This window comes from Antedon mediterranea, chromosome 2 (genome assembly GCF_964355755.1).
Source record: "Antedon mediterranea chromosome 2, ecAntMedi1.1, whole genome shotgun sequence".
Lineage (NCBI taxonomy): Eukaryota > Metazoa > Echinodermata > Crinoidea > Comatulida > Antedonidae > Antedon > Antedon mediterranea.
Window position 1 is genome coordinate 9,172,475 of NC_092671.1, and position 25,318 is coordinate 9,197,792.

The window sequence follows — 25,318 nt, forward strand, 5'->3', positions numbered from 1 at the left end:
CACAATATTTTCCTAACAATTCTAAGAACTGTATCTAGATTTCTAATGTATCGACTAGTACCATAATTACATAACTCTTTTGACCATGGGATACTGTAATTTTCCTGTAAGGAAATATTGTCATGGAAAGACAACACCGGGTACTGGTTCGATCCACGCTGAGCTCGGATTTTACAGAAAATGTTTTTGTGGTGCTTTTCCATCATCCTTAATAATATAAGGAATTATGTTATGGTTGTTTGAGTATCACATCAGTCAATGGTTGTCTCCACATCAGTCACTTCTGTCTTTAACAAAGAAGTAGTTTCAGTTGAATTATCGGCAGGTTTCGCCCATTCTTGTATCTCAGCACTACCGAAGACCAAAAAATGAAGCAGTCCTACTGTCTGTACGCCGGCTGCAATCCAAAATACGCTTCGCCATTGGATCATCGTGTTCTGAAAAAATAGTACATTTAATCCAGTCAAATCTGTAAAGACTGAGAAGGACATGTTCTTGAAATAACGTGGGACCAAGGGCATTGAATTTCAAAAGTGTTCAATTCAATATTACTGTACTTTGTTATGGTTAATCTTGTTTCTTCTCGCAAATCTAGCTCATATACTTACATCTATTTCTGTTAATGCTCCAACCACTGCTGGGCTAATAAACCCAGTAACACCAGAAAACGTAAATGCAATGCCGATTACTAAAGTTGAATGATTGGGCGCAATATCCAAACCATTTGCACAAAATATGGTGATACAAATTCCATACAATCCAAATGCAATAATCATAAGTATTACTGCAGTCCAAACATAAGAAATGTATCCAATCAGAATGAGAAGAATTGATTGTATGCCAAGAACTGCAGGAATAAAAAAGGTTTATGTTAAAATTACCTACGCCTAGTTTACTGTTTAATTACATTTATGATGGTCATGGAAATGGAATCTGGTGGTAATAATAATAATAATAATAATACCACATTTATATAGCGCCCTTTTCATGAGTAATCATGCTCAAAGGCGCTTTACAAGCATTATTACCCCAGTATTTTTTGGGATCAAACACGTATGGAAACATACTCCCATAATGCAGCCGGTAACCAGCGCAAAGTTGTGTCTAGATCTAACTGGGTACCCATTTATACACCTGGGTGGAGAGAGGCAACGTAAGTAAAGTATCTTGCCTACGGATACAAGCAATGCGGCGAGAGTTGGATTCGAACCTAGGTCTGACGATCGGTAGTCCAACGTCCAACACACACAATAGAAGTCTCTATAAACAGCAGGTCCAATGTACACCTAGGTATCACCAGAAATATATGGCATGATCTTGGCGCGCACAAGAAACAGTATGTCTGTTGCTTCAATCAATATAGGTATAGGCCTAACGTGTTCAGCTTAACAAATTACCTAATATATTTTTACTAGCCACCACAAAATAATGCGGTCAAAATGAATACTTACAACCACAAGCAAAGAGTTTTCTTAAATGTGTTTTGCTGATTTCAGTGTTATTAGATAATTTGTCCGCAAGAATTCCTCCAAAAATAGTTGTAAGAAAAAAGGCAATCTGGGCAATACATAACAAGTAACCGCTCTACATATTAAAAAAAAAGAAGTGTATTTATAATATGTAATTTATAATAATGTTAATTTAGACCTCACTGGTTTAGGCGAGGAGAGAAATGTTATATCAGGGAAGAGTGACTTTCCACTTTTACTGGTTTATACTATTTTAAAGAAGATTCGCAATATAGCCCAGGGACTGAACAGACTTACCATTTCAACATCAAACTGTAATATTGTTTCAAAAAAGATAGGAATATCTGAGGTTAGTAGATACACACCGAAATCAAGTCCAATACAATAGATACATATTGCCCAAACTGGTGCCGACATAGCTAGCTCCTTCCAATTTACTATGTGATCCTTTAAGAAAACGTAAAAACTAATTTCATTTAGTTAAAACTGTTTTGAGTGAGAATACTAATAGGATTGTTGTTCAGATGAGTAGTCAAAGTCTGTGTTTATATTCTTTAGACAATTGGAGATCTTGTCCACAGCTCTGACTATAGAAGGGTTAACACCGCATTATTTTGGATGATCTGGACGTATCCAGAATTTTGAAATACTGGAGGTGAGCAGCTTAAAAAATGTAAATGAGTTGGAGCTAATCCAATTTGTAGTTTAGTTTTCTTTCCGACATTTAGATGAAGGGAAGATACTATGAATACTATGAAGTATACAGCCTTACATGACTAAATGTACATTTTTATTTCACCTTTATGTTTTGTATTTCTATTGATTGAGATGTTGTTATCGATTCTTTCTCAAATTCAGATATCCATCGATTATTGGTTACGTCACTAGATCCCACAATGCACCAACATAAACACCAGATGATTTCAGCAATACCTGAAAGTAAAATCTATTTTTGTTTTAATATATTGTAGATAGAAACACGTGTGTATGGTTATACAAGTTTCTTTTATTGGTAGGAAAATATACTGAAAAATAGAGTTTATTAATAAAATTCATCTGTTGAAATAGGTTACCAAATATATAAAATGTAGATGACCACCCTGCTAGAATCGTCGATGTTATAAGAAATGGAGATACGTAGCTAGATGCAATTGCCCCTATACTGTAGCCTACAAAACATAAGGAAAAACAAAACTGTTAAGAAAACTCACTACTTATAAATACTTAGATCAATACTCAAATCGATAAGTGAAAATAAAAATAGCAGATAAGTAATAAGTACTATATTCGTCTCTGTCTCGATCCAAAGGAGAAAGGAATTGCCTATCTTGTATTACATGAAAATAAGTGGAAATGTTCCACCAGGTATCCGTAGACCTAAATGTGTCCTCGTCCTATCGCGTCTAGTACCCCTCTCACAATTATTTGTATATATACAAATGTTATGTTAAAGTTTTAGAAATGCCATGTGTTAAAATTGCTCACCAGAAACTGTAATTGACACAAATGTGCTACGTTCACTTAATTTCGACCATTTTCCAATGATATCAATTATTGCAACATATACTACGCCCTGTTCACCGACAGAGAAACAATGATTCATTATGATTAAATAAATTAAGACATTGTGTAGCCGATATTATTAACTTTCCTTCATAGTCCGGTGGCAGGAGGGGGAATCACCATCCGAAAGGGGACAAATTGCTATCCAACTTTTCTAGACCAGAATTTTCCGTAGATTATGAATCTGGAAGGTAATCGATCGGGATAGGAGGCTTTTTCGAGATAAAAGGGGGTCAAAATTCAAAATTGACCAATTACAACAATGTATTATGTATATGTATTATAACAAATTTATTGAACCACAATTTGATCTTTTATTACATTTTTATGAATATAGGTGTCTATTTAATTACCTTATAAAAAAAATCCTTTTAGATTAAGGGTCAAATATCAATATTGACCAATCAGAGAACAGGCCTATATAACCAAATAAAAACTAATATTTAACAAAAATTTGATGTTTTCTCATCTGTTAATCAATCATACGCAAGATCTAATACATCATTTCATCAGTTGACATAAGGTCAATTTCATCAGTTGACATAAGCTCAAAGGTCAACATTTTAATATAGACTAGTCCAGATTTGATAAAAATGAAATGCTGTAGGCATTTCGTGTTAAAAGTGAATAAACATGGGTTTTAGCGTAATTTTGGGGTGCTGAATTCAAATCTGCTGTTTACCCGGCCCAATTTTTAGATCTTCACCCCTAAAATGTGAAAAACAAAATGGCCGCCATTTCAAACTTATTTTGGCTTATAACTATGCGTATACGGTATTAGTTACCAAATAAATGCAAATTTTTCCAACCTATGATATCGATCATATTATTTGATCAGTAAAGTTGTTATTTCATTATAATTTTGATTGTAATTATAACACTGTAATTAATCAAATCAGACTTCAATCAGGATAGAAAGCGTTTTTGAGATATAAGGGGTCAAAGTTTAAAATTGACCAATTATAACAATTTATTATATATATCTGGATCTGGTAGCTACTGTGCAAACGCCATCATATAGGCTATCTCGTACAGGTAGTATATGTATTATAACCAATCTATTGAAGTTTAATTTGGTCTTTTAATACATTTTATAAAACAAATACTTTGCAATTAAAGGTCAAATGTCAATATTGACTAATCACAAAATTTGCCTATAAAACCAAATAAAAACTTTTGAGACGAAATGTTATGTTTTATCATTCACATCAATCAATCATACACGATCAAAAAAGCACATTTATTATTACAACAGTAGGTCAAAGGTCAACATTTTGACAAGTGATATACTAATTAATGCAAACTTATTCAAACTATGAGATCGATGGTCATAAATGTAAACACGTTATTTGATCAGTTATGGTATTTTTGATATTTTTTCTAGTTCACATTATTTTTAATGTATTAATACTGTAAAATAAATAATAACATTAATGTTATGACTGTTAAAATGTTATGATGTTAAAATGTTACACTGACCTTTAATAATTTGCCACTACACAGTATATATAATATTCGTTTTTGGACAATAAATTACTATTTATCAGAATCAGAGAGAATATCAATTCATCTACATGATAGGGCATAGGCAGATCTAGTTGGCCCAGACCACCCCATCACCCACCTTTAATTTCGACAATGCAAAAGTAGGTTAAATTCACCAATTCAATTCACAATTTCTAGGACTCCATTCACTGATCCCCATCTATTTCTATTCAATAATCTTGGATTCGTCACTATGTGTTTGTCTTTTCATTGTCAAGTTCTGCAAATACTGTATGTTTCAAATGTTTCAATGATTACCTTTCATTGGAGACCCCCAGGATTTCTTTCCCTTTTAAGAGAATAATAATAATATTAAGAGAATATTGCCTGTTTCCTTAGTTGACGACACATTTATTAAGATTTATAATGTGGTCAATAATGCTTTCGATTTTTACTTTTTTGGCTAATAAAAACTGGAATGCACAACTCACTACACATATGTCTACGGACAATTTTTATATGAGTCTCGGTATGGTTGCTAGCCACAGATAGTTTTCCTGTGCATAGTGTAGTGCAAATGAAAACCTGTTTTTAATAAGGTCTTTCCCAAGTTTGCATATATACTGTTCAAAGTTAGCAGTATGATGCCAGGAGGAAATAGCGCATCTGATTCTCTTCTTTATGCGTCTATCTAACGAACGTAAGATATTTTCCTTTCAATTTAAGCTTATTCATAATAAAAACATTACATAGTATTTGAAAACAATAGACTATAAGATAAAATGAATGGGACATCAAAAGAGGGTCGGAGACTATTAGAACCAAGTAAATGTCAACTAATATTAAACAAGGCCAACAGCCATAAGTCGCGTGCTCTCAGAAAAAAATGAACTTTCAAAAAGTAATGTACATCAAAACAGTTCAAAAAATACAGAAAAGCGATAAAACGCATAGTGATACCGGACCGACAGACAGACCGACAGACCGACCGACATAGTGAACTATTGAGTCGCGTCCACGCGACTAAAAAGCAATGCTTGGAATGATTGTGTTCACTGTAAATGATTATGTATCTTCCTTTTTTCGAAAGAGAAATCAGAAGTCAATCCTGGTGGTCAAATCCTGGAGGTCACATATAGAGATAATTAAAACTGTTTTGAAGAACTAGACCAAAATCTTCACAGAATAGAGTCTGGAAGTTGTGAAACCTGTGCGTTTAAAGAAAAAGTCAGAGTTAATCATCTCTTTTAGGATCATTTTAATGATTGATAGCAATGAAAGAATATGCCCGGCTAGTGTTTGGATAGTCCAAAGATTTGTTAGACGCTTTATCCACCAAAGTTCTAAACATAAAGAAGCAGAACAAATCAGATAGTTTATTGCCTCAAAATGAATATTGCAGGCCTGCAACCATTTTCTAACCAATCTTTGCAAAATGAACTTTTAAAAGTTGTGCTTTAACCATTTATTTTAGTCAAGGTCAGCGCAACATTTTAAGTTTGATTTGATTAATTACAGTATTATAATTATATTGATTACATAATGAAATAACATAACTTTACTGATCAAATAATTTGATTACTTGTAAAACCATCGATATCATAGTTTGGACAACTTTGCATTTATTTTGACCTTATGTCAACTGATGAAATGATGTATTCGCTCTTTTACATTGCGTATGAATGATTAACAAGATGAAAAACATCAAATGTTTGTTAAATATTAGTTTTTATTTGGTTTTGTAGGTACGTTCTATGATTGGTAAATACTGACATTTGACCCTTAATCAAAAGGATTTATTTTCATAAGGTGATTGAATAGACACCTATAATCATAAAAATGTAATAAAATACCAAATTGGTATTCCTGCCACCGGACTATCAATTATACATCCTGTGAACAGTTATACCTTTCAAAACAGAATAATGAGTGAAACATGTACCGTATACCTGTCCAAATCCATCGATTATTCTACTACTTATCAAAAGGCCAATTCCACATCTTGCAGCAAATGGCGACAACAGTGTTATCAGAGAAGATATTGCCACGCCAGATAATATAACAGGGAAGCCGCCGTATTTACCAACTAGCCATCCGCCAACCATAGGTGTAACAAAGTACCCGTAGTAAAATGCCCCTAAGATGTCTTGTTGCGTTTTCATGTTCCAGTCAAATGAGTTCTTCTGAAATATATAATCAAATACACCACTTGCTGATTAGGTATAGTTTATATTTATATAAAAATAACGCCTAGGCCGATCATGTTCCAAAAAAAATTAAGCAAACAAATCGACATTATGTCAGGACCGTGACTCGTTTAATAACTGACAACTAACTTTTTGTACGTGTGGCGTACCATAGATAGGATGACAATACTCCAGTTTGTGCGATTGATGTAGTTTAAAGTATTTGCAGCACAGCACATAGCCACAATGACATATCGAATATAAAATCGAGGCGGCCGTAAATCTGAAAAAAACGATAACACACAAAATTTCAGTCTACCGTACTTGCTAAGTTAGTACACATAAGGGTAAGGCCTAATGTCGATTTGAAATGTAGTTACAGTCACATAGGCATGTAGGCCACATATTTACTCAGTTCCTGTGTTATTGTTCCAGATAGGTTTTTAAAAATAAGTCTGGAATCACGTTAAACTCGATTAGGCCTATTAGCTACCAGGAAAGAATTATTACTTACCTGACCAATCAATTAAAATATTGGCCTATTACGGCGGGTTAGTGATTACACTCAGTTAGCATAATTGTCACGGGTATGTATCATTACATAAAGAATAACATGGCTTACCTTTTTGTAAAATTGGTTCTGCTTCCTCTTTGTGTTTTTGTGTCATATTATTACCGGTAGCTTCCCAAATTTGTATGGTTTTATTTGAGTCTCCCTGTAGTCAAGCAACCAGCCATATATGAAGAATGAGACTTTCGAAGTCTTATATACGGTTGTACATATGGTAATACCATATACTAATTAGACTGGAATAACTCACTGCGAGACATTGCGATGATTCGTATTGTTAAAAATGCCGAATACTTTAATTCGAATCGCTTTTTTTCTAAACTAATGCATGCCCTGATTCTGACTTTTATGGATATCCTAGCTATGAATTCTGAATAATAATCACAAGGCCGAGGGGTTAAGCCTTTGATTGTTTCATTTTGAAAAGGTGAGTTTATGTGAAACTGGTCTGAGAGGCCAATAGTTTAATACCACTATTAATACCACTTTCTATTTTGTAGAATTGTCGCACAACCCAATTTGACAGCTAATACGAAAGATAATTTTTTATGATAGTTGCAATGCATAAATAACTCTGTAATAATAGACCAACTAACTAAAGAATTTAATACATTTTTTTTGTATAAAGTTAATTGAAATATGGTAAAATAAATAAATATACTATCTATCGCATTGACGATGATGAACATTTCTCGCTGCCACCACCAATATATATTATTATGCCTATACCAGCACTTTCAAAATGCAACCTGGCCGCCTTATACAGATCTAGATACAAAGTAACAGACCTGTTATTAGAAACAAATTAACGTCATTTTTATATTATATAAGTGTGGATAGGAGTCATTGATTTCAGAATGGAGCTATAATTTATAGCTCCATGTTGTAAGCTCCATAATTCGTTGGTTTACTTCTTTATGGAGCTATAACATTAACAATTAGAGAGTCCACATCCCTGTTGCTGTTGAGGATTCCTCATCTAGACAAGATTGGACAGTTTTTTCCAAGCAAACTCCAAGTTTATCACCAATTTGATTTGACACTCCATGGTCCATGTGGCATTCTTTGTTATTATCGTTTTCGTGGCTACCAAGGTTGTTCCCAGTGTGTAGGCTATAGCGAGTTTGTAGCCTATAAATTTACGTGCTTTTCTTTATTCCACCCGTAGTTATGTATGTTATAATTAAGTATCATATTTTGCCCATAATGTCTGTTATCTATTCATAATAGTTTACTAGGAAATTATAATTCTTGTAATGAAATTGTCATCGGAGTTATTACCAACATAAGAAATAATATTCATTTTGATCACTGATATTCATTCCTTCTAATTTTTGTCATTGTTAATTGTAGATTATAGCCCCTATTTATACATATCATGTGTTGTTTATAAAACATTATGAACTAGAGGGTACTCCCGAGAGTACAAACCTCCGCCTACTGTAAAATTCCCCTACATAAAATGTTCCCGGAAAATATATATATATTTTTTACATTTTTTTTTATTATAGGCTAACTGCACACTACAAAGTTGTGGATGAGAGTTTGGTGTAATCATGGAGAAATCATTTAGGATTCTCCATGGTGTAATGGTTATGTATCCTGCCTCTCACAGTTGAGTTCGCTGATTCAAGTCCCGCTGAGGGTTTTTTAAAATTATTATTCTTTTATTTCTTTTTTTTTTGTAGACCTTGTTCTTTGACCCTTTAAAATTTAACCACAATTATATGATAAGTCATTGATCATGGCTAAGAATCGGATACAAACTGTGGTCATAAGCAGTAAAATAGTTATTTGTTAGTTGTAACCTTGACCTATGTACAAAGTCGATGTCCGCTAAAGAATACAATGTTTTACAAAAGGGAAATAAAAATTTAATTTGGATGTGTGATGGATGTGTGGAAGCACAGATGGGCCTGGGTAGGCCTAGCCCTAGCAAAGAATCTTTGGCAACTGGACTGGACTATCAATAATGCTCAAATTGGATAGCTTGGCTTCTGCAGTTGATATTATTAATAAACAAGGCCAACAGCCATAAGTCGCGTGCTAAAATGCATAGTGATACCGGACCGACAGACCGACAGACCGACCGACAGACCAACCGACCGACATAGTGAACTATAGAGTCGCGTCCACGCGACTAAAAACAAGGAACAACTTCAACTCCAGTTAATAATGGCTCTCCAATCACTCCTTCTCATAAACACAGCAAATGGAGATGATAGAAACGCTTGCTTCTGCAACAGCATAATTCAAGTTCAACGAAGAACTTACTCAATTAGAAACCATATTGTGCAAGCTATGACTAGTCATTCTCTCAAATGTGAATTGAAAGATATTTTTCTTGCTCAAGGAACTTCAGAAATAAAAAGATACTAAGAACTTCTCAGTAACAGTCAGGAGCAGAACGTTTTATTTTTGGATAAGTTGAGTAATATATGCTGCACTAACTTTTCACATTTATTAATAACTGGTGATTTTAATTTCGGTAGTATTGATTGGATTAATCAAGCATCAGGATACTCTGATAGTCATGATGGAACAAATTTTATGAATTGGGTTCAGGATCATTTTTATTTTCAACATGTAACACAAGCAACTAGATTTAGAGATGGACAGAATCCTAGTCTTTTAGACTTGGTTTTTACAAATGAAGAGGACATGATCGATGACATTTGTTACAGTGCACCACTCGGTAAAAGCGATCACGCAGTATTAACATTTAGATTTGATTGTTACATTGACTCGCAAGACAATATCTTGTTAAAACCAAATTATCATTACGGTGATTATGTTCAAATAAATAAAGAACTAAAAAAGATTGATTGGGAGGGGAAATTTGAAAATGGTGGAACAGAAGAGTGTTGGAATTTGTTTAGTGAAATTATTGCAGAAACTAGTGGACGGCACATTCCCAAGGGAAAAAAGGGGGACAACAGTAAAGTCAACGAGCCTCTTTGGATAAACAAGGGTATGAAGAAAATGATAAAGCTTAAAAGAAAAGCATGATTTAGGTATAACCATTGTCCAAGCAGATCTAATAAAGCAAAATTTAAAGATGCTAGAAATAAAGTAACATCCATGAAAAGGAAGGCCATTTGGAACTTTGAAAAAATGATTGCTTCCCAAATAAAACAGAAACCCAAATCATTCCGGCGATATGTAAACTCCAAAACCAAGGTTAAAGCGAGACTACCATCCCTGAAAGATGAGAACAATGTGACACACAGTGATGATCAGTCCAAGACTGAGAAACTCTGCAGTTTTTGTAAGGGAAGATATTGATAACGTACCAGAGTTTCAAAGAAGAGTTTTTGATAGTTTGTTCTGAAGTTGAAATATCACCCCAAATCGTTGAAAAATATTTAAAGAATTTAAATGTGACTAAGAGTCCAGGACCTGATGGTATTCACCATATGATTTTAAGAGAGTGCAGAGCTTATATTTCTGAGCCGCTAAGTAAATTTTTTTCTAATTCATTGAAAGAAGGTATTGTTCCTCGGAATTGGAAAGAAGCTCATATTGTACCTATTTTTTAAAAAGGAAGCAGGGTGGAAGTAAATAATTATCGGCCTGTTAGCTTGACTGCTGTTTGTTGTAAAGTTATGGAAAGCATCATTAGAGATTCTTTAATTAAGCATTTTGTCAACAATAACTTATTATCAGAACATCAAGATGGCTTTAGGTCCGGTAGATCCACAACAACGCAACTATTAGAGATAGTAGAACATTGGTCTAAGCTTTTAGATGATGGGCGTGATATTGATGTGGCATATTTGGACTTCCAAAAGGCCTTCGATTCTGTACCTCATATGAGACTGTTAAGAAAGGTTGAAGCTTATGGTATCTCCGGTAACGTCTATAATTGGATTAAAGACTTCATAAAAGGTAGAAGACAACGAGTAATGTTAAATGGGACTCTGTAGAAATGGTCGGATGTGATAAGTGGTGTTCCGCAAGGAAGTGTGCTTGGTCCGATTTTATTCTTACTCTTTATCAATGACTTGCCTGAAGTTGCATTATCAGAAGTTAAGATGTTCGCTGGTGATACTAAAGTTTATGATTATGGGGAATTCAAAGAAAAATTGCAGATCTCACTTGATAATATGTTTAATTGGTCGACCAGATGGCAACTACTTTTCAATGCCAACAAGTGCAAGATGTTGTATATGGGGAAAACAAATGAGAAGAATGAGTATTTTGTAAATGTACAAGATAAAGTTAAAATTGAAGAGACTGCTATAGAAAAGAATCTCGGAGTATACTTTGATCATAAATTGAACTTTGATTATCATATAAATTGCTGTGTTGCTAAAGGCAAATAAAATAGTGGGTCTCATCAAAGGGACTTTTTGTTACAACGATAAGGATATGTTTCTTAGTCTATACAAATCTTTAGTCCGCCCTATCTTTAGTTTAACTGTTGTGTCTGGGCACCTCATCAAATTGGACTGATTAAGAAAATCGAGTCGGTTCAACAAAGAGCTACCAAATCATTGTCAGAAATAAAACATTTGGCATATCCGTATAGATTGAAGTTTTTGGGTTTACCTACACTGGAGTACAGACGATTAAGAGCGGATATGATCCAAATCTTCAGAATTATAAATGGTCTTGACGTTATAGAATGCAGAAAGTTTTTTACATTTGTTGATTGTCATGGAACTAGAGGTCATGAATACAAGTTATATAAAAACAAGTTTAGGCTTAATTCCAGGCAGTTTTCCTTTAGTTGTAGAGTTGTGGACTCGTGGAATAGCTTACCATTTAATGTTGTAAAAGCTCCAAATTTAAATCTATTCAAGTCACTCCTCAATGATCATTGGAAGTCCCTTGACTGCAAGTTTACTTTTTCACATTTATAAACACTTTGGAACATTATGTGTACACCCGGAGCCCTAAGCACCTATATTTTGGTTATAAGAAGACAGGAAGGGTCATATAAGCTATATTTAGCTTTCTAACCGACCCATAAACATCAAACAAGTATTACCTTTTCCCCTTCACAATCGAACTCGTCCGGGCTTTTGGGGCATAGATCATTGTGGCCAAATTTGGTGAGAATCATATAAAAACTGTGACCTCCAGGCTGTTCACAGACACACGAACACACGCACACCCACACTGGGGTGAAAATATAACTTCCTTGGGCGGAGGTAATTGCCGGGACATTTTCCCTTCTTTTAAATTAGATTTCCATTTTGTACCTCTTGTGTGTAATCTAAATTAAATAATGATTGCATTTATTGTTTGTTGTCTAGAGTTGGAGAACACTCCCTTTGGTCATAGTTGTCTTGCTCTTGCTATGTGCTCTATTTTTACACCACTGAAAGGAATAATACATAATTAAATGTCATCATAAATAGCATCCAATTACATTTTTAAATACCACCTACCATTTTGTATCAAACAAAGAAACACGGCAGAAGTAAATTTGGTGTTAACAAGGATAGTCCACAGTCGGTAGACTACCGATGGAGGTCATTTTCATCTCATTCAAACATGATCTTAAATAAAAAAAAAATTGTCTTTTCTGCCACAAATACCTAAAAGAAAATTAACAACAACTACTTTCATTCGTGAAATGATATTTAATTTAGAGATGCGAAGCATAAACAAATATTTATACTTATAGCATCCATGTGAATACATTTTATTATTTCTATTTATATATATGGTAAATGAAATCAACTTTAAATTAAACTCCGTATTAATTTGTCAACGTACGTAGAAAGTTATATTCTTTGATACAAATCAATTAAATAAATGTATAGAGGGCAGCATTCAGAAAATTAACTGCACAAAAAACCCAACTGCACAAGTCTACCTTTTCTATTTTTTCGGTAATTTGCGGTCTTTTTTCTTGTAAATAGTCATTTTTTTTTGTATTTTCCGGTTTCTTCTGATATTTTTTTCCCCGGTATTTTCCGGTTTGTTTTTTTGCAACCCCAGGTCATCATCACCACATCATCATCACCTGAATGAGCCATCCAGCTCGTCGTCAATCGAATTGGTATTTATTTGTAGGTCTATATAGACGGATCCCATATAGACTAGCCTAGGCCTATGCCTAGGCTAGGCCTAGGCCTAGGCCTAGAGGCTAGGATATGAAGGGAAATCCGATATGAATATGGAGAAAACATACTTGTTGTTAACCGACCAACAATAGAACTAGGCCTACTCATAAATTTCTCCTTGTGCCTTTCCAGTTTTGTTTGGATATTGTTGTCTACAGCTTTTACAGTAGTAAAAATCTAATATTTTGATAAGATTAATTAAGAATCAAGATATAAGATAAGCTGATTTTAGGTCATTCATGGTTAGGTGGTCTAGGCTAGGGCCAGGTCTAACCTAATATCCAATTCTTATTTTAATTACCACATACAGTACTGTATATTACCAAAAAGGTGTAAAAAGCCTTTATTATTTATATCAGTAAATTTTATTTCGATCGGATAATTTATATAATTTACTGGCCTACAGGTGTACTGAAATTAAGACTAAGAATAAGAGATGGCAAGTGATTACAACAAGGAACCAATCAGAGCTAGTGACTTCACTATTAACCAGACTACACCATTCAATGCAGAACCCCCAGTAGCTATCTTAAGGGAGCACTTTGTAACAGCAAATGATAAATTCTACGTACGGAACCATGCGCCAGTACCGTTGATAGATGAAGCATCATATAAGTAAGAGTTAGTTAGTTTTGCTTAGTTTTTTTTATGGCCTAGTTTGTGTACAAAACATTGTACAAACAAACACTCACAACTACAGTATCAATATAGTCTATATAGATTTTACTAGAAACAGTAGATTATTTTACATTACATTTTTCCATATAAATCTGCCTCATGCTGGCTATGGCCCTGCCTTATCTGAGAAGACTTGTTTTACTACCAGTACCATGGATTCAGTAAAATAAATAAAATACCACTTTTTGTCTTGTTATTTTATAGATTATCAGTTGAAGGATTGATAGCTCGTCATTGCAAATTTTCAATATGGGAACTAAAGCACAGTTTTCCTCAACACACTGTTATGGCAACACTGATGGTAACTAAAAGTATTAAATGTACTATAAGTGCAATAAATAAAAACTCTCCTTGATCAATTTCAATAATATTTCATCCCAACATCTGATTGCACACTTGCTTGTGATTTTATCCATGGGAGAAACTACTTTTGCTATTCATTCATTTCCTTTATTTCGGATAATACATCCATATACAAATCATACAAAACAATAAGAGAACAAGCACGAATGTGCGATACTCCGGGTACAGCGAAAGAAGCTGTAATGACGTCATAAGACCGGATGTAACGTCACATACACATCAATAACCGGGCTACCAAATACGGCTATATGGTACCATCTTCGAGACGTCATATGGCTGCATCCGGTTTGAAATTTAAAAATCCGGCTCTATAGATTTGAGGACATGTCCCTGTAGTATATTCATGCTCAATACTACAACTAATAAGGGAGGAGTAGTACTTTAAAAATCGCACTTTTTACTCAATAGTGTCCAGATGGAGGAGGAGAAAAGTCCTAGACTCGGGTACCCTAATTAAAAACAATTTCACCAGGTAATTAATGATAGCAACTTCGACAAAATAGTTAACTATTTAAAAAAATTAAACATTACAACTATCATGGTTTTCTGCTCTTAAAAATTATGACCGGAGTTCCTCCAATATTCATAGAAAGTGGGAACCGTTATTCGTTACAAGCATCATGCTTGCGCTATTATAAATATGTAATGTAACTTCAGTACGTAACCCGTTATTAAAGCAAACTCTAAATGAGTTCACAGTACCTTCACTGAATTTACTCCATTAATACATTAACATTTTTCTGTTTTACTGGGCTTTACTTTTAATGTATATAGCATTGTCATTTTTTCAGTAATTTGCCTTTGGATTTATATATATATATATATTTTTATATGTATTTTTTTTATAAATGTTGTATTTTTTATTGTTTATTATGTGCAAATTGGACCCCATTTGAAATGGGCTGTTTTTTTTCAGCCTAATGGGTGTTCCTGATGCTCGTTATTTTGTCTTTATTTTTTCAAATTTTTAATGTTGAGCATCAAATAAATTCAATCAATTCAATCAATGCAATACATTTTAAAAAGCTTTATTCACAGAAATTTCAAATTTGAAAAATGTTCTGCATAATGTATTAGCTCTGATACACAGAGCTCTTTAGTTTCCATAGTCGTACTGTTTCAATAAGGTGCTCTATCCATCATAGTATTTTGCTATCCCAGGCTTTAAGAAGCTGGTATACAGGCATTAAACTGCAAAGGTAAAGCAGTGTACCTGTCTTAGATTTTAAACATTTGCTTGTTTAGCATTTGTGTCTATTTAACCCAACTTAAACCTACCACTTCTTCTACTTTTTAGTGTGCAGGCAACAGAAGAACAGAAATGTCTGATATCAAAGCTGTACGGGTGAGTTAGTACCTTCAACGCTTCAAAAACTTGACTGGTTCTGGCCTTATATGTCCATTTTGTAAAAAAAATCAGAATTCAGAATGTAAAACAATTTGCATTGTTCTTGGTATCTGGTACCAAGTTATCCTATTTTGATAGACTATAGGCTATTAAAACTTAAAACTTATTGTATTATCTACTTCACAGTTTGTGTGGAAGCGGGAATGTAGAATACTGTACTTAGGATAATAATTATTTGAAATTGTCACCTTTTAAATTTACATCTTCCTGGTTTTACTAAATTATCAACATCTTTTAGACCATTTGAAATAATCAATGCAATACATTGCTAAAGATCTCATATGGCTATATTTTCTATATATTTGTGTAGGGTGTTGGATGGGGATGTGCAGCCATTAGTAATGCTGTATGGAAGGGGCCTAGACTGCGTGATGTGTTATTCATGGCTGGTATTGAGAAGGTAAGTATTCACATGCACACCATGTGACCCACAATCATCCAATCAAATGACAGGAATTTATATAGGTGTTATATAATACTGAATACTGAAATTCTGTATTTGTCCATTAACATAATAAATAACAATAGAAATTTAAATATTAGTACGATAAAAAACAAACAAGCAAAAATTCATATACAGAATACACACACATTATTGCACTGATAAAAAGTTGTTTAAAAAGGGCATCATCTATCCCATTGCTTTTGCATTATTTCTTCTACTAACTTAACTCAACAACGATGATGTGTTGTAATTATATATTCACTGTATGACTAGAACATATTTGAAAGAGAATTTTTATCATGATGTTTTTTTTAATTCAGCTTGAGAGTTTGTGGGATCAGCTACATGTGGATTTTGAAGGTATTGACATATGCAAAGATAAACGAGGCTATGGGTCATCGATCCCTCTTCACAAAGCATTGTAAGTACAAAGGTTTATTTCAGGAAAAATGTACATGGTCTTACCACAAGAATGTTGTTTTGGAGTGGCTTTTAATTTGTCAAGAAATCTTTCTATGATTAACAAAAAAGGGTATCCAGAAAAATGTCTAAATTCATGAACTAAATCAGACCAAACATAGTAATTAATTTAATCAAGTGGCCATATACAGTCTTAAGATATAGTATCTATAATATTTTCTAGTCTTTATGATATATATAGTTTTTCTATGGGTTTTTTGTGGCAAGCTCAATATGTACTGTAGTATCATATACTGGGCATAATTATGTGTTTGGTTAAAAAGGCATCAAATTTGATTTACCATTTTGGACCTTGGTAGGTTTTTTAGGGTTTTAAACCTTGAGGGAGTTTACCATACTGTATGACTTTTTGTTCATTTTATATTTACATTTTTATTAAACAGAGAAAAACGAGGAGATGTGATTCTTGCTGTGGAGGTTAGTTAGCTATTTTGTTTTATTATAGCATTAATCTCTACTTCAAACAATGTTACTGTTTTTTAATTTTGTGCAATTATTTGTAAAAAAAATAGCATATACTCACACTGATGTTACCGTAACAAGATTTGTGAGAAAACCTGCCACAAGACGACACAGCTGGATTGAAAGAATAAGCATGCCTACCAGCCTAAAAGGATGTTATGAATCTACACAAAATATAAGGTTTATTGTCTAATAAAGGCAGATTAGAATAAAATAAACTTAACATGAAGTTTGAATAATTTACAGTATGGATACCATTTGGCCAGCTTAAAAAATCAATTAAATTCAAAGTGATATTTATTTAGTTAGAAAAACAGTTACCAAAATGTTGGTAACTAATACAATGATAAAGTTGAAAAAGGCATGTTCAAAAATAGCAATATGCTTGTGGAAGACATGCCTATAGACAAAGATGATATTTAAAAAAACAGACAGATAAAAAATATAAAAAACCCCAAAAATAGCATATACATAGGTATACAGTCGTCTTCTGGTAAACATATTGAAGTTTACAATAGATAACTACTACAGTATTTGGTCTAAGTGAATTCTCTGGTACATAGATGAAATTTGTGTGTATACATTTGTTAAATATTGATCAATTTTTAAATTTCAATTTAATTTATTTCCACAATATAATAACATACATACAGGATAAAAAATACAATTAAGTAATCATGTGGCGGGGGGGGGGGGGGGGGGAAAGGAGGAGTGTTATATAAGTCAGAAAGACTTTAAATTTGACCCACCCCAAGATATAATATTAAATACGAATACGAAAAAAAATATATATAAATTGACTAATAATAAATAAAAGAAAACAAAGCTTCTATTCAAACCATATTATCCGATCTTAACTGGCCTTATAAAATATATATATTTAACAACCTTTTATCTGTAAAATATTTAATACTATTATTTAAAAATAATGTTTTCATTCAATTATTTCATTCCAAAAAGATATATTTATACAATACTGTCAATTCCACTCTTTTATTTATTTTTGTTTTGTTTAAATGATAAATACATTAGCCAAAGTGCTACTTTAAAATAAGTACCAGACTGCAGACAAGTATTGCATTTACTGGTACAGAGTAAAATAAACAAGCTTTAGTAAAAAAGTATTTTCACAATATTTGTATTCCATTTCCATAGATATTTTTATTCCATTTCCCTAGATATTTGTTTATAATTTATATCTTATTGGAAGATGATTATTAATATAATATAACTAATTTTTTTTGTCCTTTATGACCCTGATCTAAATTATGTTTTTATAGATGAATGGGTCCGAGTTACCTCGAGATCATGGCTACCCGGTACGAGTGATTGTTCCTGGGTATATTGGAGCAAGGTAATAATACTGTATATTACTTCCAGACATAAATTTCTGGTTTTTCTAACAAAATTAGTAAATTGTGTGATTGCCAGTCATAACAGTACTGTAGTTATAACCAAAGATAAAAAAAACCATAAACAATGTATAAAGGATATTTAAAAATCTACATGATGGGGTTCACCAAAAAAACGAAGTATATTGGACAAGTGGCTCAAGAAAATTTAAGAAAAAATGTAAATTTTTATTTAATTTATAAACAATGAATTGGAGCCTATAAAACATATTTTTCGGTTTGTTTTTGTTTTGTATTTGAAGATTAAAATTTACTTGTTTGATTTCTGTCAGGAGTGTAAAGTGGCTGAAGACTATAAGAATCCAGATGCATGAGTCTACCAACTATTACCAGAAGAAAGATTACAAGCTTTTCCTGCCTGAGGTACTTTACACAAATAATTGTCATGAGTTGAAAGATTGTTGAATAGCCCAGTTATCTTTCAACTCATGAAAATATTCTCTCATTCCACAAACACTTTTTACAATTTTTATGGCCGTGCCAGCTTGCCCCACCCCAACTCCTCCCCTATTTTGAAATAGCATGGCATCCATCACTGCTCCATTTTTAAAGATATATTGTCCCCGAACAACATGAAAAATGAAGACTAATTAAATCAGATTTTGAATAAGCCATTTTGTAGTTTTAACAAAGTTAATCACTTCCGAAGAAAAAAAACCCTGAAAAAACAATGTTTTCATTTATAAAATGACAAAATAAATGGTTAAATTCAACCAAAAACCTATTGGCTGGCAGCGAATTTGACTATTTTTTGCTTTAAATTATAGTTTTTTTCAGGTAAATAAATTTGTTTTGATCGAATTTTTGGTCAAAGTGGATAACTATTATCCGACATTAAAATGGCATATTCAACAAACAAATGTTTAAGAATTATTTTTTCAGGGGACAATACATCTTTAAAATATGTTGTCTGTGTTGCATTATGGTTTGCGTAGGTTGACTGGGATACAGTGGATGAATTGTGGGATAAGTCACCAGCCATACAAGAACTGAATGTGCAAGCAGCAATCACGCAACCTACAGATAATGAGAGGATCCCAAAGGGTTCAAGTTACACAGTCAAGGGCTACGCATTGTCTGGCGGTGGAAGAAAGTATGTAATAACCTTTGTAATTTAACTTATAGAGGTATTATTCAGATAGAGAGCTAACTAGATGACAGAGAATTGATGTGTACAGGGCAGGGACTCCTCAAAATGGTAGCCAAACTGTTAACAAATATTATTGGTGTATATTAACGTTAAAAAAAATTACGTTTTTAGAAAATTAATTATAGGGTAATTATATATATATATATATATATTTTAGATGTTTTAAAATATTTTTATCATTGTTTTATATGTTGTTTTTAATACTGTTTTATTCATGAAACTTTTACTTGTTTTATGTGATTTTGATCAATTAAATGATCTGAATGAATGTTGTTAATTGTCATGGATTTCCACATACAAAGATTGTTATAATAATATGGATGATTGAAGCCTGACTTCAAACTGTTGTATCTGATTTGCTTATTGGTGCAGCCATATTTAATCCTCTTTTCATGGTGCTGATTAAGTTGTTACTCTCTAGATGATCAATTGAACAAATATGATTTTAACTGTGAGGGATAATATTAATATTCTTCACGTACAAACCTTTACAGGACTACAAAACGTATGTTGTTCAGTGGCGTAATGGCTATGATCGCTCACTGGATAAACCCAAGGGCCCCTGGTGGCGCCTGAACAGTGCCCAGAGGAAAAAAACAGGCATTCAAATATGCCAAAAATGCTAAAAACCTTGGAACTAGGAGGGCCACTTAGGTTTCCTAAACCAGGGGCCTCAGGCCTCTGCATTACACCACTGATGTTGTTCTTCATTTGTTGAAATATTCAGGTTTTCCCCCTCATTTTTGTTTTGCCTATTTATTCCTAAATACGTGTGGTTAATATAAAACTTAACCATGAAATCCATTGAGTTAATACAGTACAATATTAAAATAGAAATTATTCTTTACAGCTTATAACAAGCAACCAACCATGAATTGTCTACAGTATTGTTTGTATATTAGCATCCTGTTGATATTGAATGTTCGGTGTTTTCCCTATATTTCTGTTTATTTGTTGACATTTCTAAACTTTTATGTATATATTGGTATTATTCCAAAAAGTAATGCCAGAAATGAGTATTTAATTAACCACTTGCACTACATGGCCTTTATGCTAAGAATTTTCATTTGGTTAAAGATGTATTGTGTCCAAGAAATACAAATAAATAAAATTCAATTTTGAATAGGCCATTTTTCAGGTGGATAATATATCTTTAACAAATGTTTATCAAAAATGTTAATTGCTAATTTAATTACTAATTTATTGTAGGATAACACGTGTTGATATTTCCTTTGATGGCGGTAAGAGCTGGAAAGTTGCCAACTTGTTTACAGCCTCCCAGAATCTGCCTAAAATGGATACAAAATGGAGCTGGGATTTCTGGGAATGTAGTGTCAAGTTTATGCCATCACCCTGTCAGATTATCTGCCGGGCTTGTAAGTAAAACCATTTTATTGTTAATGTTATATAATAGTTCTTTTTAGCTAGAGATTTCAAATATTGTCCCTAACCAACGAATATTAAACCTTCATTTTTTAACGCCTCACTGTTCTAGAGTAAGATTTAATTCAATTAACCTGCTGCTTCTATCTTTAATGTGAAAGGCTATTCTAAAAAAAAGAAACCCCAAATTTTGCCTGTATGGTAGAGCAGTTACCTACACACACTGTGTCACCTGCCAGCCACATTGCACAACAATAGCAAAATTCTTACAAAAAGCATGGTGTGAAATAGTAAACTGTTGAAAAATCTTGAATTGAAAGTTGAAGGCTGGGGCATTTACCTTAGCAGCCCACAGCACCCTGAGGCGACGTCAGAACAACAGAAACGAACCCATAGTTTATTTTGTTGACAGTCAATATGGATACAATACAACAATACAAGAACATATTACATTCAGTGGCGTAACACAGTAGCCCAAGGCCCTTGGTTACGAACCTTAAGTGGCCCTCCAACGCTGGAGGCCGACCTTGAACGTTTTTAGCCTTTTTCGACATATGCATGCTTTTTCCTCTGGGCACTGCTTATGGGCCCCCATAAGCTCCAGGCCCCTGGGTTTAGCCAGTGAGCGCTCATAGCCGTTACGCACTGATTATGTTGGTCTGAACAGGCTCTTAGGTTTGTAAAAATTGATCTTATTCAACCTTCAAATATATTTACAATTGGATATTTTTCTATCCAGGGGATGAGGGGTCAAACACTATGCCAGAAAATATTCATCAGATATGGAACTTGCGTGGTGTCATGAATAATTCATGGGTACGAGTCAATGTGGTCTCTGATGAAGCAAAGCTATAAGAAGTTTGAAGTTCAAAGTGCATGACATGAATGATGACCTTTGTTGTATGTGTTCAATAGATTATATTGAGAGATCATTTATGAGAATGTAAAATTGTATGATTACATTGTTATTGTGTATACATAAAAAAAGGATTCAAAAAGTGCTATACCTTCCAATATAGTAAAAAATTATATTTAAAATTAATATAAACTTGACCATTGCTAAAAATAAAATGAGTAAGAATTAAATATAACCTTAGCATTTCACTGCCCACATGTTCACAAAAAAAAAACTAAATGTGTTTGTTTTGTTTTTAAATATTCAACATTCTTTATTTTCCTGTAATTTTGGCAACAAAAAAGAAGTGATTAAAACATGTGAAAGTGTACTACAAATTTATCTTTGATTATCCTTAGATATAGTGAAATTCGCTGTTTATTATTTTGTTACCAATAAACCTAATTCTTCCTAAATATATACTCATTTTCTCTTATTCAACATTTTCATTTTTTATCTTTAATGGAGTTTGTCTATTTTTTTTCCCATACAGCAGCCAGTCATCATTTCCTTATATTTTCTTTTGTATTTGCTGAAATTGTAATTTCCAAAACGGCTGGTTAATTTATACTTATAACTTATACTATAGTCGAGTCAAACAAAAACAGTCAAAGGTCAATTTGCAGGTCACTGACATAGTTAATCATTTTCTTTGTAAGGAAAAAACATGCTCGATATTTGATATACTTATATACACTTTAATATCTGAATATTATTTACAATCATAACGTTGGTTATCTACCGTAACTGATTGAAGCGCCGCCTGTACATTCTATAAGTAAAATATAATGTTAATTTTAATAAGCGCTGAGATTTTTATACAATACACTTATAGCGGTATACACATACTTCTGTTATTTTGTGGGTGAATTTGATTGTCACCGTGCTGTACCGTGTATCCGTAATATCTTAGCCTATCAATTCATATCCATATTAATGTTTCATAATAAATAGTAATTGAATAATAGTTGAAAATTCGTTGGAATTTGTGATGTTAAAACCACAGACTAATTGTAATGCTCAATAACATATCGCACCTTTTCTGAAAAACCATGACGTCGACCGGTACCATTGTACGATGATGAGTGTGAAATGTACTTAGAAGATCACCAGATTTAAAAGTACTAAAACGGGAAATGTGTACTGTAGTCCTATATACAAAATGGTACAGTCAATTCGTTTCGTTGGTACGGGTTAAAATAATTAGTTAGAAAGATTTAAGCAGAACTGTGCATTACATACATGGTTAGCTAAATACTCGTGCACTGTATCAACAGGATGAGGTAGTTACTCCACTGCTTTGAGATGGCGAAGATGAATTTGGATGAAAGTCTCGTCTTGCTAGGCCATGTATTTTACGCCAAATCTGATGCAAGCCGTTTCGAAAATCTCTCATCTTAACACCATAGATTATTGGGTTAATACACATATTTGATGTGTACATGAGAACAGTTATTTCGTGTCCAACGATAGTACTGAATTCGAAACATTGGCAGATGATATAAACCAGATACAGCGTAAAGTTTGGTGAGCTAGTGCAAATAAACCCAATTACCACGAAAAGCATTGTGAAAATGAGGTTTCTGTGCATGGAGATATGAGATGTGGAATTGCGTTTTTCCAAATTCTGCTTCGACTTTTTCTGCTGGTGTGAATTTTGTTCCTTCAGTTCCGGGTTCTGTGTTTGTTGTGAGCGGTTTTGTTGTTGCTGAAGACTCTTCCGAAATATGTCGTGTTTGCGCACCGTCCATATGACCACACCATAGCAGTAAATCATTATAGATGACGGCACGAAAAATAGTAACAAGAAAATACAAATACCGGAGACGTAGCCGACAGTACGATTTGGGTAATTATAGCGACACTCGCCTGGTGAATCTTCGTTTACTTCTGCGAGTATTCCAAGATGGAAAAGGATCAAAGTGCCCATAATGTAAGGTATCAAGTAAAACATTATGTAAAACAATATAGATTTATTCTCCTCGCTTCTGAATCTATACCATATTGGATGCACAACTGCTAAGTACCGTTCAATTGTGATCACTACTAGGTTATATGTGGATGTTGATGCTATGATCCAAAACAGTGTTCGAGCTTTGCAGAATATTGTTCCGTATTCACCATCTGGTGCGTCTTGGTTGTAAAAGAACAGGAACGTACAGCAACCAAATAAATCTAAAAACGACTGCTGAACGATTAAGCCATGTAATAAAGACTTCTTATACATCTTTATATAGACGAATACAACAGTGACCAGAATGTTAAGAACAATTCCAATGCATACGACGGTAAAACGTAACGCTACCAGCCATACTGGGTCGTGGTGACGGTCTACTGGCATGGTGAAGTTGTCAGATTCGTTTGACATGATTGAATCTGTGAATTATAAATTACATCTTGTTATTAGATGGGTGAAGAAATATTTATTATAAAGCTGGGGAGAGAATGAATCTTTCGACGTATACAAGACGGTTGCGACAGTCGTGACGCAAGAAACAAATTAACAATTTAAAGTGGAAGCATTTGGTTAGCTAAAGTTAAAGCAGACTTCCAAGTGTTCCAAGTTAACCGATATTTTGCGTGATCTCCCGCTTTTTTTTAACGTTGGGACCTGTGTTACAGGTTAGTCCAACCATAGATTAAATAATTATTCAATCCATGGTCAAACTATCTGCTTCGTTACCTCAATATGATCTGAAATGTTACTGTTACCAAGGAAGAGGAAGATTAATCTTCTCTGCTGTTACCAATTTTTATAGAAATACAAAAGCTTGTAAAAAAAATCAATAATTACCCATTTTAGCTCAAGTTTCGTCTCAAATGTACGTGCATCTAACTCCAGTCACAATCATACACTGCTCAGTATAGAAGGGGGTAATAAATTATATTTGATTTTATGAATGCGTTTGTACAAAGAATTAAAAAGTTTCCGTTAAGTTTTGTTGTTTTTGATTGGACTGTCATGCATGTCTCGTCTAAAGTCACCGTTATTTTAAACTAGCCAGAACAAGAAGCACGGAATGTATTATGTTTGATTGTATGAATGCTTGATATAGTTTTCATCGAAAGTTATTTTATAATTGTCTTAGATTAGATTGGAATGTCACTGTTGCGGTTATGAGGCAAGGACAAACCATTATTGTATTTAATTATGAAGAAATCTTGGCACAACAGTTTGTTTTGCATTGGAATGTCATACAAACGGTTAACAAAGACAAAGCTCAGTGAATAGATATAATAGACAGACATATTTAAAGTGCACCCTATTGCAAAAGGGGATTTCCCTTTATT

The 25,318-nt window shown here is 33.3% G+C and overlaps 3 protein-coding genes across 7 annotated transcripts; 1 reads left to right on the forward strand and 2 right to left on the reverse strand.

Annotated features, from left to right (window-relative positions):
• Positions 1-251: 251 nt before the first annotated feature.
• Positions 252-7,371, reverse strand: LOC140039249 (sialin-like). The gene is made up of 7 exons (XM_072084851.1): positions 7,326-7,371; positions 6,874-6,986; positions 6,467-6,700; positions 1,767-1,916; positions 1,452-1,584; positions 609-847; positions 252-437 (listed from the first exon to the last, which is right to left on the reverse strand). Exons 1-7 carry the CDS (start codon positions 7,369-7,371, stop codon positions 252-254), a joined length of 1,101 nt encoding a protein of 366 aa, XP_071940952.1.
• Positions 7,372-13,052: 5,681 nt separating this feature from the next.
• On the forward strand, positions 13,053-22,459 carry LOC140040298 (sulfite oxidase-like). 5 transcript variants are annotated; one of them, XM_072086116.1, is made up of 13 exons: positions 13,077-13,117; positions 13,227-13,287; positions 13,758-13,966; positions 14,234-14,330; positions 15,690-15,737; positions 16,111-16,200; positions 16,566-16,666; positions 17,109-17,142; positions 18,468-18,541; positions 18,872-18,962; positions 19,535-19,692; positions 20,959-21,125; positions 21,872-22,459. In XM_072086116.1, the coding sequence occupies exons 3-13, from the start codon at positions 13,788-13,790 to the stop codon at positions 21,985-21,987; spliced, it is 1,155 nt and encodes a 384-aa protein (XP_071942217.1). In that variant the 5' UTR covers positions 13,077-13,117; positions 13,227-13,287; positions 13,758-13,787; the 3' UTR covers positions 21,988-22,459. The 5 variants fall into 5 exon arrangements, with proteins under 5 accessions (XP_071942215.1, XP_071942218.1, XP_071942217.1 ...); XM_072086114.1 differs by lacking the exon at positions 13,227-13,287 and having other exon boundaries at positions 13,053-13,117; XM_072086117.1 differs by lacking the exon at positions 13,227-13,287 and having other exon boundaries at positions 13,063-13,139.
• LOC140039250 (substance-P receptor-like) lies at positions 22,444-25,054 on the reverse strand. Its single transcript, XM_072084853.1, has 2 exons — positions 24,822-25,054; positions 22,444-24,403 (listed from the first exon to the last, which is right to left on the reverse strand). Exons 1-2 carry the CDS (start codon positions 24,823-24,825, stop codon positions 23,298-23,300), a joined length of 1,110 nt encoding a protein of 369 aa, XP_071940954.1. The 5' UTR covers positions 24,826-25,054; the 3' UTR covers positions 22,444-23,297.
• Positions 25,055-25,318: the final 264 nt, after the last annotated feature.

Coding starts and splice junctions, on each gene's coding strand:
- LOC140040298 (XM_072086114.1), top strand. CDS start 13,788: ATGGCAAGTGATTACAACAAGGAACCAATCAGAGCTAGTGACTTCACT. Junction 13,967..14,233: donor ATAGATGAAGCATCATATAA/GTAAGAGTTAGT, acceptor GTTATTTTATAG/ATTATCAGTTGAAGGATTGA. Junction 17,143..18,467: donor ATGTGATTCTTGCTGTGGAG/GTTAGTTAGCTA, acceptor ATGTTTTTATAG/ATGAATGGGTCCGAGTTACC.
- LOC140039249 (XM_072084851.1), bottom strand. CDS start 7,371: ATGACACAAAAACACAAAGAGGAAGCAGAACCAATTTTACAAAAAG. Junction 1,917..6,466: donor TAATCGATGGATTTGGACAG/GTATACGGTACA, acceptor GTTTTCTTAAAG/GATCACATAGTAAATTGGAA. Junction 1,585..1,766: donor TACAGTTTGATGTTGAAATG/GTAAGTCTGTTC, acceptor TTTAATATGTAG/AGCGGTTACTTGTTATGTAT.